Source organism: Panthera uncia, chromosome C2, assembly GCF_023721935.1.
Source record: "Panthera uncia isolate 11264 chromosome C2, Puncia_PCG_1.0, whole genome shotgun sequence".
Lineage (NCBI taxonomy): Eukaryota > Metazoa > Chordata > Mammalia > Carnivora > Felidae > Panthera > Panthera uncia.
The window spans coordinates 6,001,379-6,012,017 of record NC_064810.1 but is presented as its reverse complement, the minus strand read 5'-3'; the positions used below and the strand labels follow the sequence as shown (position 1 = coordinate 6,012,017).

The 10,639-nt window shown below is 41.1% G+C and overlaps 1 protein-coding gene across 1 annotated transcript in view; it reads right to left on the bottom strand.

The window, feature by feature from the left end:
- Positions 1-4,034: 4,034 nt before the first annotated feature.
- Positions 4,035-10,639, bottom strand: part of HMGN1 (high mobility group nucleosome binding domain 1) — a 7,140-nt gene continuing 535 nt past the window's right edge. The window contains exons 2-6 of the mRNA XM_049627855.1: positions 10,444-10,476; positions 10,328-10,357; positions 10,194-10,244; positions 6,704-6,832; positions 4,035-4,889 (exon numbers count right to left, since the gene is read on the bottom strand). Coding sequence (XP_049483812.1) covers positions 4,842-4,889; positions 6,704-6,832; positions 10,194-10,244; positions 10,328-10,357; positions 10,444-10,476 — 291 coding nt within the window. The 3' untranslated portion in view covers positions 4,035-4,841. The remainder of the gene's footprint in view (positions 4,890-6,703; positions 6,833-10,193; positions 10,245-10,327; positions 10,358-10,443; positions 10,477-10,639) is intronic.

Below are 10,639 nucleotides of genomic sequence, written 5' to 3'. Positions count from 1 at the left end.
ATGGGAACAGCGGCCACGGTGACCGTCCCTAACGCAGGTCTGTATTCGCACCACATAGGGAGTATCTGTTTCCTCCCTATGCTGTTTCCCTTCTCCCCGGTGCCCATCATTAATCACATCATTTTACATTTCCGTGCCCTCAGGAAACTTCAAAACACCCACTTGCTTTTCAAAATCAATTTGGAATCAGCGTTTGGAAGGGAATACTTTGATTCGAAAGACAAAACTAGCCACACTGGATTAAAAAATAGTAGCTTCTTGTTCAAGTAAATCTGCATCCAACCTTGACAAAATGTGTAAAACTTCAAAAATAAATGAACTATTTCTTTTGAACAATTTTTAAGATATTTATTTTTGAGAGAGAGAGAGAGCAAGCAGGGGAGGGAGAGAGAGAGGGAGACAGAGCATCAAAGCAGGTTCCAGGCTCCGAGCTGTCAGCACAGAGCCTGACTCAGGGCTCAAACTCACCAGCTCAGCCGTGAGATCATGACCTGAGCTGAGGTGGGACCCTTAACTGAGCCACCAGGCACCCCATTACTTGTTTTTTTGGTTTTTTTTTTTTGTTTTTTTGTTTTTTTTAATGTGGCTGCTAGAAAATTAGAAGGGACAGCTTTCCCCCACATTTCCACTGGATTTCCCTTTAAGCCTTTTTTTTTTTTTTTTTTTTTTTTAAGAGAGAGAGAGAGACACAGTGTGAGCGGAGGGGCAGAGAGGGAGACACAGCATTCGAAGCAGGGTCCAGGCTCTGAGCTGTCAGCACAGAGCCCGATGCGGGGCTCGAATTCAGGAACCATGAGATCATGCCCTGAGCCGAAGTCGGACGCTCAACCGACTCAGCCACCCAGGGCCCCTGAACAATTTTTATTAGAAATGTCGTTATATGCTTTCTGTGCATCTTGTTTTCCTGTTTATAGATAGTATTTATGGACAAGATTGGCAATGGTTTGATGGCTACTGGAAACGGTTAACTGGTGTGTGGGGTTCAGTATACTGTACTGATTTCGAGCACAGGCAAAGTTATCACTAAGGGAAAAAAACTCCACTTGTAACGACCAAAGTATGGCATAGTCACACGAACTATTAAGCAAGTGCTACGACATTTTACAAATAAATTCTAACCTATCTAAAATAATTACTTTTGGCTTCTGGGATTAAATGATTTTACTTTACTTTCAAGGTAACTTTTTTTTTAATATCCCAACTTTTCATGATGTAAAACCCAGCTACTTTCCATCATCTATTTGATTCATCATCTACCTAAGCCTAATGTTTTAAAACTTCCAACCATCTTAAAATTAAATATTTTTGCTGCAAACTCATGTAACAACATTGCCAGGCAGATGTACCTTTAGGATCTGTAAGGATCAAGAGAAATTATCCATATTTTGGTTTCACAATGCTTATTTAATGGAAAAAAAAATCAAAATGTCTGACAAATTATATTCTAGAAATAAAATCCTATGCAGTGCTTACAAATGCTATGCAAGTGTATTTATTAACATAGGGACAAGTTCACAGTATTAAGAAAGATTACAGAATAGGATGTATAATGACATCATTTAAATCTGAGAAAAATGCATTTTAAAATACTGGTTTAGAGGGGAGCCTGGGTGGCTCAGTCAGTTAAGCGTCTGACTGGCTCAGGTCACCATCTCCAGGTCTGTGGGATCAAGCCCTGCGTCAGGATCTATGCTGACAGCTCAGAGCCTGGATCCTGCGTCTCCCTCGCTCTCTGCCCGACCCCCACTCATGTTCTCTCTCTCTCAAAAAATGAACATAAAAAAAACCATTAGGGGTGCCTGGGTGGCTCAGTCGGTTAAGCGGCCGACTCTAGCTCCAGTCATGATCTCACGGTTCTTGAGTTCGAGCCCCATCTGCTACTATTAGCACAGAGCCTGCTTGGGATTCTCTCTCCTCTCTCTGCCCCTCCCCTGCTCGAGCGCTCTCTCAAAACTAACACATAAGAAATAAAATATATGCCTAGTAAATGAATTATGGGTGCTTTTGGCTTTTGTCTGCATTTGAGTTTTCCCCCAGTATGACTCACCTGTGTACTTCAATTACACACATATACACATACCTTCCTCCGTGTACCAGCCTACTCTCCCTAATTTTTGTCCCCATGCCCACATTTTTGCACACTCTCCCCTAACGGTGCTACAACAGACCATCTTTTCTCTGGGGCCTCTATGATTGGCAGGTCGTCATACGAGGCACCAAGTTCTAGGAGTCGGTCTTCTGATTAACCCACATTTGAAAGGTCCAACTGAACCTCTGACAAGCCAAGGGAATGAAGTGTTCTTACTGGTTTTGCTAGTTAACAAATTGAAACCGGATGTTTGCATTATTAAAAAGCTATCTTCCCTGTCCTTTCAGGATGTCTGAATTGACATCCATTCAAGCATTCTTATCTTTCAGTTCTTTTTGCTCACAACTACTTGTTTAGAGGAAGAGGTAACTTTTTGTAGGTACCGATTCTAGAAAATATGCCTTGGGTGCCTGCCTCAGTTGGCAGAGGATGTAACTCTTGGTCGTGGGTTCAAGCATCATGTCGGGCTACAGAGAGAACTTAAAAATTTAAGAAGATGCCTCAAAGTAGCTTGCTTTTTCATAAAATAAGGTGGGGGTTCACTTTTTCAGAAGAGGATGCGCAAGGCAGGTAGGATCTAGTACTCCCAATCTAACTTTCTACAAGATAATCTTAGATAAATCTTCCTGAAAGAAGTAAAAACAAAACTCTCTTATACTAGTAAATCTCTTTATTAGCAGGGAGTCCCGAACCGAGGAAACCTGTGACTGTAAATAATGATCAGTTCCTAGGGGTGGTGAGCGTTAGGTCGTACAAGATGGGTCGTAGGGTTAAAGTTCTAGTTTTCTTCCCATTGGTTTTTAGAGATGTTTATTTTTGAGAGGAAGACTGTGAGCAGGGGAGGGGCAGAGAGAGAGGGGGACACAGAATCTGAAGCAGGCTCCAGGGTCTGAGCTGTAAGCACAGAGCCTGATGTGGGGCTCGAACTCACAAGTGGGGAGATTGTGACCTGAAGGCAGATGTTTAACCCACAGAGCCACCCAGGCAGGTGCCTGGAGACCACTTTTAACTGCTATGAATAGACAGGTGCTAGTGAAATTCTGGTACAATAAAATTCTATCAAGTGTCCCCGCACAGGGAGAGAATGTTTTCAGTTCAGTGCTTAAATTTACATACCCAGACCCTGTGCTATCTATACTTAGAAACTACAGGAAACTCTGTTTATCCTGCCTCCAGGCCCTCCGTGGAGTAAGGACCACAGAGAACTGGGGAACATGGCTCCCAGGCCCTGTCCCCTCCCCAGGGGTTACTACAGCCCTCCTGTGGGCGCCCCTTCAGCCCAGGTCAACATCCTTTTTCCACTGACGTTCCATAGTTCCAACAAAGGGGCCGCACTTCCCCACTCCCTATGAAGTTGCTCAAAATAGCCACTCCCGTGGGACAGTCTTAGCAGAGGTGTGAGCCCTTGGGGACTCCTGTTTCCAGCGCATTCTTGCCCCCCAGTATTCACTCCAGGGCAAAATAACATGTCAAGTGTTGAGAGGTTTAAACTGTTTCCAGGTCTCCCCTTGTTCATTGGTAACCCTGACCTGGTGCTTTCTCTGGCCGTGTTTGCATTTGCCGATTCGGCGCAAGTCTCCAATACTACCTCTTGAAGACCATTTACACGGCAGAGCAGAAATACGATATATAGGAGCGCAAATCTCAGAATAATATGCAAACACAAACCACAGTAGATGCAGTTCTAGCTTACTCAGTACTTACAAGCTCACTTCATATGAAGAACAAAGAGTTACGTTTAGTTTGCTTCAGAGGACACTGGACCATTTGCTCACTATTAAATCAATTTAGGCCAAAGTACCTTCAAAGAACACTGTACATGTTCAAGTATTACAAAAAAAATTAAATACTCCACTTTCAAATTTTAAGAAAACTCTGCAAGAACAAATGTGGAAATTCTTGTAATAAAATATAAGCCAGAACTTAATTTATGTGCTTCAAGAAATTCTTTCATAATTGAGTTTTTATTTGTTGTTCTGAGGATCAGTACAGACAATTCAATTTGTACATAATTCTTAATGTACGTACCGAAAACCTAAAAAAACCATGTAGCTGTGGTTCTTTTCTCAAAGTTATTCCAGTGACCTTCCAGCTTAAAATTTGGAGGCAAATTTCCCTTAACAGTATATCAAGTACCGGTATCTTCAAATGTTGATATGCTGTTACACTGTTAAGTCCCATTAATTCACAATTTAATGTCATATACGCTACATACTCAAATTTTCAATCTCGCACCGCACATTAACAAAGTTACTAGGAAACTGGACTACCACGACCAAGATGTTACAGAATGCACAAAATTCTGACAGGGAGAGCCAAGATCAAGGAGTGGTTTTCTTTAGGAAACAATTCTACCAAAAACAATATGGGAATAGAAGTAATTTAAAATGTTCAAGACATATTAAATGCACAATTGACTCCAAATTGCCATTTAGTATGCTTGGTATTATAGGATATAAAAACTACCCCATCTATGGAATGTTAAGCTGACACCCAAGACGATCAAAGCCTCCCATATTCAATATCCCACTATTTTCTGGTTGTACCAAAAAATAAACAACCAGCAAATGATTTCACCTCTTAAAAAAAAGCATTTACACTTAAAAAATGGGATGAGGTGGGATTCCCTCCTTCTTAAAAATGTTTCTAGAGCTACTAAAAAACTTGCATTTACAAAATAGTTGATAAAAATATTCCTCTGGATTGTACAAGAAGGGAGACAGGGACCACTGGTAAGACATGGGATATGATACTAATCAGACTTGGCTTCTTTCTCTCCTGCTTCATCAGAGGCTGGACTCTGCAAATCAAAGAAAAAATAATGATCAAATATTTGATTTCTGGGTCACTGTTACGATCTCCAAGATCTTTAAAATTTAATGCAATGTAAGTTTTACTTCTATGTAATTACAGGTGACCCTCGTTATATGTAGATTCTGTATTTGTAAATTTGCCTCTTCACTAAAATTTGCAACCATAAAATCAATACTCATGGCACTTCAATAGACTTAAAACTTTCTTTGCAATGCCAAACATGCACATTCCCAGCTGGGATGGTTGTTTCAGTTCTAAACAGGTGCCTTTTTTGCAGTTTATTTAAAGTGCCATACATTTCACATTTCTTTTTCTGTGCTTCTTGATGTTGACTGGACTAATATAATACCATCTACTATGGCTAAATGCAAGAAGGTTGGGATGTGCCTTATGGAGAAAATACGTATGCTGGATAGCATCATTTAGGCCTGAGTTCCAGTACCGTTTCTGTGGGCCCAGTTCAAAGCTGATGCATCAACAACACGTATTCAACAGAAACACATAGATTATGCATCAACTGTTTGATGGAAACATGATCACAGTGCAGCTAAGAATCTAATGTCGTATTTCCTCCATGTGCAATTTTTCAGTATTCACACAACCTTCTAGAACACAACCACCATGAATATTAAGAATCAAGTGTAGTGTGATAACATGTACCGGATGGTCAAATTCTTCCCTAACAGCTAGATTAGTAATCTCATCATAACATCACCGGATATTTGATGTGTGGTCAGAACTACAAATTAAAAGTAAATTGTGGCAACAGATTTCACAAGTTAGAAACAAGTGGTTTGTTGTTTTAAGATTTGATCTATAAATGTTTTTAAAATACCATACACTATTTATCTTTCCAGGTTTAACCAGTAACATTAAAAAAATGCTTGGCTTAAAAAAAACTATTTATTGAAACCTGTAGCCTATTTGTTTAAGAAAAGGCCTCTTCTCGTGGCTTAAAAACGTAACGATTAGGGATACCAAGTCTTTTTATTTGCTTGATCTAAGTTATTATTTAATCCTAAAACAAGTATCCACTTTTAAGAAAAATGGACTTATCTGAAAGTGGGAAAAATGTCCCAAATGAGGAATGGATTCAAAACATTTTTGAAGCAATATCCAAAATAAAAACATGACTTTTAACAGTTCTATAGATGGCAGTTTCAAAAATAAGGGCCTAGGTTGTTTGTTTAAACAATATCCCAAAACATGAAAGAAAAAGGAGTGTTACACCATTTGGTATATTAAACCTTTTAAAAATTAACTCACGTCAGTAGTTATTATAACGAATCCTGCGTACAACATACGCTGTACTTGTGTGAACTTGTTACTGGTGAAATTCTGAGCATATTAAAAGTTCTTATTCACGCCTTTAAAAAAAAGCCATCTGGGGCGCCTGGGTGGCTCAGTCAGTTAAGCGGCCGACTTCGGCTCGGGTCATGATCTCATGGTCCATGAGTTCAAGCCCCGCGTCGGGCTCTGTGCTGACAGCTCAGAGCCTGGAGCCTGTTTCAGATTCTGTGTCTCCCTCTCTCTGACCCTCCCCTGTTCATGCTCTGTCTCTCCCTGTCTCAAAAATAAATAAAACGTTAAAAATAAAAAATAATTTAAAAAAGCCATCTACCTACTGATTTTAAATATCTAATAAAAGCCATCTGTCTATTCATTTGATGTTACTGTACAAACCTTTGTTAACATAGTAAAAAAAAGACAATAATAAAGACGGTCTTATCTGCTACATAAAAATATACAACAGATTATCTATGGTTCAGAGTCAAATCAACAACACACAGCACTTCTGACCTCCTCGTTTTTAGTTTCTCCGTTTTCTGCAGGTAAGTCTTCTTTTGTTTCTTGGTTAGCCACTTCAGCCTGTTTTCCCTTTGCTCCCCTTTTCCCCTTTGTTTGCACTTTTTTGTCTGAAGATTTCTCCTAGGATACAGTAAGAGTATATTTTAAGTAAAAACTTGGCACGAACATTTTCTCAGTTGCTATAGGGCTAGTATCCCCACAAGAGTTGCAATGTCAACACGATGTCACACATCAGCCTGAGATCCAGGACACATCTTTTACGGAAGACACTTTAAGGTCCATCGCCACTAGTCAGGACAACATCGTTCGCGAAGAACTCTAACCGTACTGGCATTATCGAGCCTCATTAGACTTCTGTTCTCTAAACCTAAAGCCTGAGCTACAATCCTCCTCTGCCTTCTCAATCACCCACTATTCTCTGAAGTTCCACATGAGCAAACAAAGGAGGAAATCTCTTTCCACTGTAACCCTACCCATCCCCAAACTTCTTTTAAGCCTGAATAATGATCAAATTGTCATATATCCACTGCCCTGACAAGATGTTCACCCTCACAGTAAGACCATTCACCTGAACACAGCACCATGCTGTGTGGTCAGGTTGACTATCCTGCTACAGCTAATCCCTTGATATTATATAATGAGTAGCTAAAAGGATCCATTTTGAGTTTATCGTTTTCATTCAGATGTTTGAAAAATCTGAAAAGCACAGGTATTAGTATGACGATAGAAGAGGTTCAAAAATGTAAACCACTTTTCAGCAATATTAAAGTGCTTCTGGATACCCTCCATCAATGGGGAAGGAGTTTAAATCTTGACATTTATTCCCTGTAAATGAAGAATGCAGCAACAGCTAAATGAAGTTAGGTCACCAGGGAGTTGTATAAAAGAGCCCTAACAGTACTGACCAATATTTGAATTAAACAGCCACAAAGACATGCAAACAGGTCAAACGATTTCAATGCTAAGGGGACGGCGGGGGGGGACCAGTATAATGTATTCTAAACCAATGATGGCATTCCATATATAAAGACGGCATGACAGCCACTAATAATACACGAATGAACTAGAATTTCTGAGGACTGCCCGGGTGGCTCAGTCAGTTAAGCAACCGACTTCAGCCCATGATCTCGCAGTTCGTGAGTTTGAGCCCCACACTGGGCTCTGTGCTGACAGTGCAGAGCCTGCTTGAGATTCTGCCTCTCCCTCTCTGTAAATAAACTTTAAAGACTAAGCTTCCTTGTTAGGTGTCAACACTCACATGAGGGAAAATAATAAAATTTTAAAAAAAACCCTATAAATTATAAACATTCAGGACAGCACCACTCATACTGGTACCATGAAGTATCACAATCACTTCTGTACTTACAAAACCATTCTCCTGTAATCTGATCTCTTTAGATTTCTCATTAGTTTTGTAACCACTAGGGCACTAATGTAGAAATGTAAAAACCTTAAAAATGGAAACAAAACATACAACAATAACCTGGACTAAAACAACACCACTTTTAATTACCTATGGCAAGACAGATGAAACAAATCAATGTTTTCCTAACATACGTGTGTTTCAACCCTTAAAATAATTCTGAGAATTTTATACAAGTTATAAGTACATACACAGTGGCAAACATATACTTTGAAAACTGTGTCAGGGCACCTGGGTGCCTCAATTAGTTAAGCGTCCGACTTCCACTCCCTCGGGTCATGATCTAACAGTTCACAGGTTTTGAGCCCTACATCGGGCTCAGTGGGGACGGCTCGGAGCCTGGGGCGTGCTTCCGATTCTGTGTCTCCCGCTCTCTGCTCCTCCCCCGCTCACTCTCTCCTCTCTCTCAAAAATAAATAATATTTAAAAAAAAAAGTGTCTACACTGTAATTAATACATCAAAATATTTACCTGCCACTCAGGCTTTGAATTGGATTGCCTCTGAAAAATGTATTCTAGAAAGTAAAGTAAAACCAAGCCCTCCAACCCCACATTTTTCCTTTGGCAAAGGAAAATTTGTCAACTGAGTTGACAAATTTGTTCCTCAAGGAAGACTTCCTGTTGGCCTCTCATGGACAGAAAGAAAAAAAGTGATTACACCTGATGTCCCAAACCCAACTGAGGATAAAATGTGAGGATAACAGGAGGATAACTTTTTTCACCAAAAAAAATTTGTAGAGTAAATCAAAATATAGGACAAGGAACAGCAAAAAAAAACCTAAGAGGGAAATAATCATACTACTTCAGCAAATTGGTTTATTGAAAGAACTCAAAAGCATCAAAGACGGGTAATAATAGTACATAGCTCATTCTATCATCATGCAACAAGATACACTATTTTTCTTGGCCATTCACGGCAAGTTCCCAGGCTACTTTAACTTCTTATACAAAGATGTACTGCTTTATCCTCTAGTGTGAAAAATACTAAGTTAACGTACCACGCTTACACCTTCTGCAAATACTTAAAAAAAAAAAAAAAATAGAACTTTCTACTGGAAAAGTTAAGATTTTTCTCAGTTCTGTACAACGTTTAAATAAAGAAACGGAAAAAAAACCTTTGGCCTATGCAGTGCTAAGCTTCCATCTATGCTTTTAGAAAAGGGGCCTAACACCACAAACTCTCACTTAAGCTGCGGGTGAACAGTAATCACACCATGAATTTCCCCTGAAGACCACAGGGCTTGGCAAAGGGCGGTTTCGAGGCTCCACCTCAAATCAAACTTATAACGATTTACATAGATTTTGTTTTCCCAACTTTTCAAACATATACTCAAGAACAATTTCATTCCAAAGACCTTCAACGTGAACAACGCCATCTCGAACCTACTCCAGGGAGACAACTATAATGTTGTTGAGGATTAACTCAAAAGTTTCTTCGGGGAAAAAGATGTAGGGTACCGCTCTGAACACAGCTGTTCCCCCTCCAAAACACCACAACAAACCCCTTACCCCTGCACACGGGATTCCCTGCACCTTGGCTTGAGAACTTTATACACCAAAACCTGCGTATCCCCTTTCTCCCGGTGGCGATCCTGGCTTTGATGTTACCGTCACAAAAGTACGCACAAGTATGCATCGAACGGGCAAACGCTGACCGTGACGTACAACGCAAAGACCAGATAGCAAAATTGTTAGTATTTTCACTCGTCTTGAGTCTTGAGTCCTGCAGCACAATGAAGGTAATGCGTTACGCTCCCGTGAACCAGTAGGACCAGATCCATTATTGTTTACCCAGGCCAAGGGGTAAAAAAAAAAAAAAAAAAATTGGTCGCTACAATTATAAAACTTAAATAAGAAAACAGGAGACAATTTCCACTTTTCGGGCAAGTGTTAACATCTGATTACTCTGAGACTTTCAAAGTCAAGATCTTAGTCACCAACAATGTCACAAGACCGTAGAGTCGCCGCTGATGACTTTTTGTTAAGAGAAAGTCACGCGTCGAGGGGCGCTGCAGCATTTCGAACACACCGCGGTCCCGTGTTAAGTTTGAAACCTACCTTTCCCGCCGCCTTTTTTGGCTTCGCTTCCACTTTTGCAGGAGCAGGTTTCTGAAAGGCAAAGGTAGCACTGAGTGTCTTCACTGGGCACGACCCCACGGAAAAGACACGCTTACGGGGCTCGCTTTACTTACAGCTGACAACCTCGCCGACCTCCTCTTGGGCTTTAGGAACAAAAAGGAAAAGGAGCAAGGAGTGAGCGGGGCAGTGCGAATGGGCCCCACCCCCGGGCACAGGCGCGGGCTCTTACCTCCTCCTTCGCCGCCCCCTCGGCGGAGCTGACCTGCGGAAGGAAGCACACGGACCCGTGGGCGCAGCCCGCAAACAAAAGTGCCCGCGCGCCCTGCGCCCGCCCGCGAGAACAATGCCCGGCCGCGTGACGTCAGCGGCTTCCCGCCGCCGCGTTCGAATCTCCCACCCGGCTCCTCGGCCGCCGAACGTTCCAG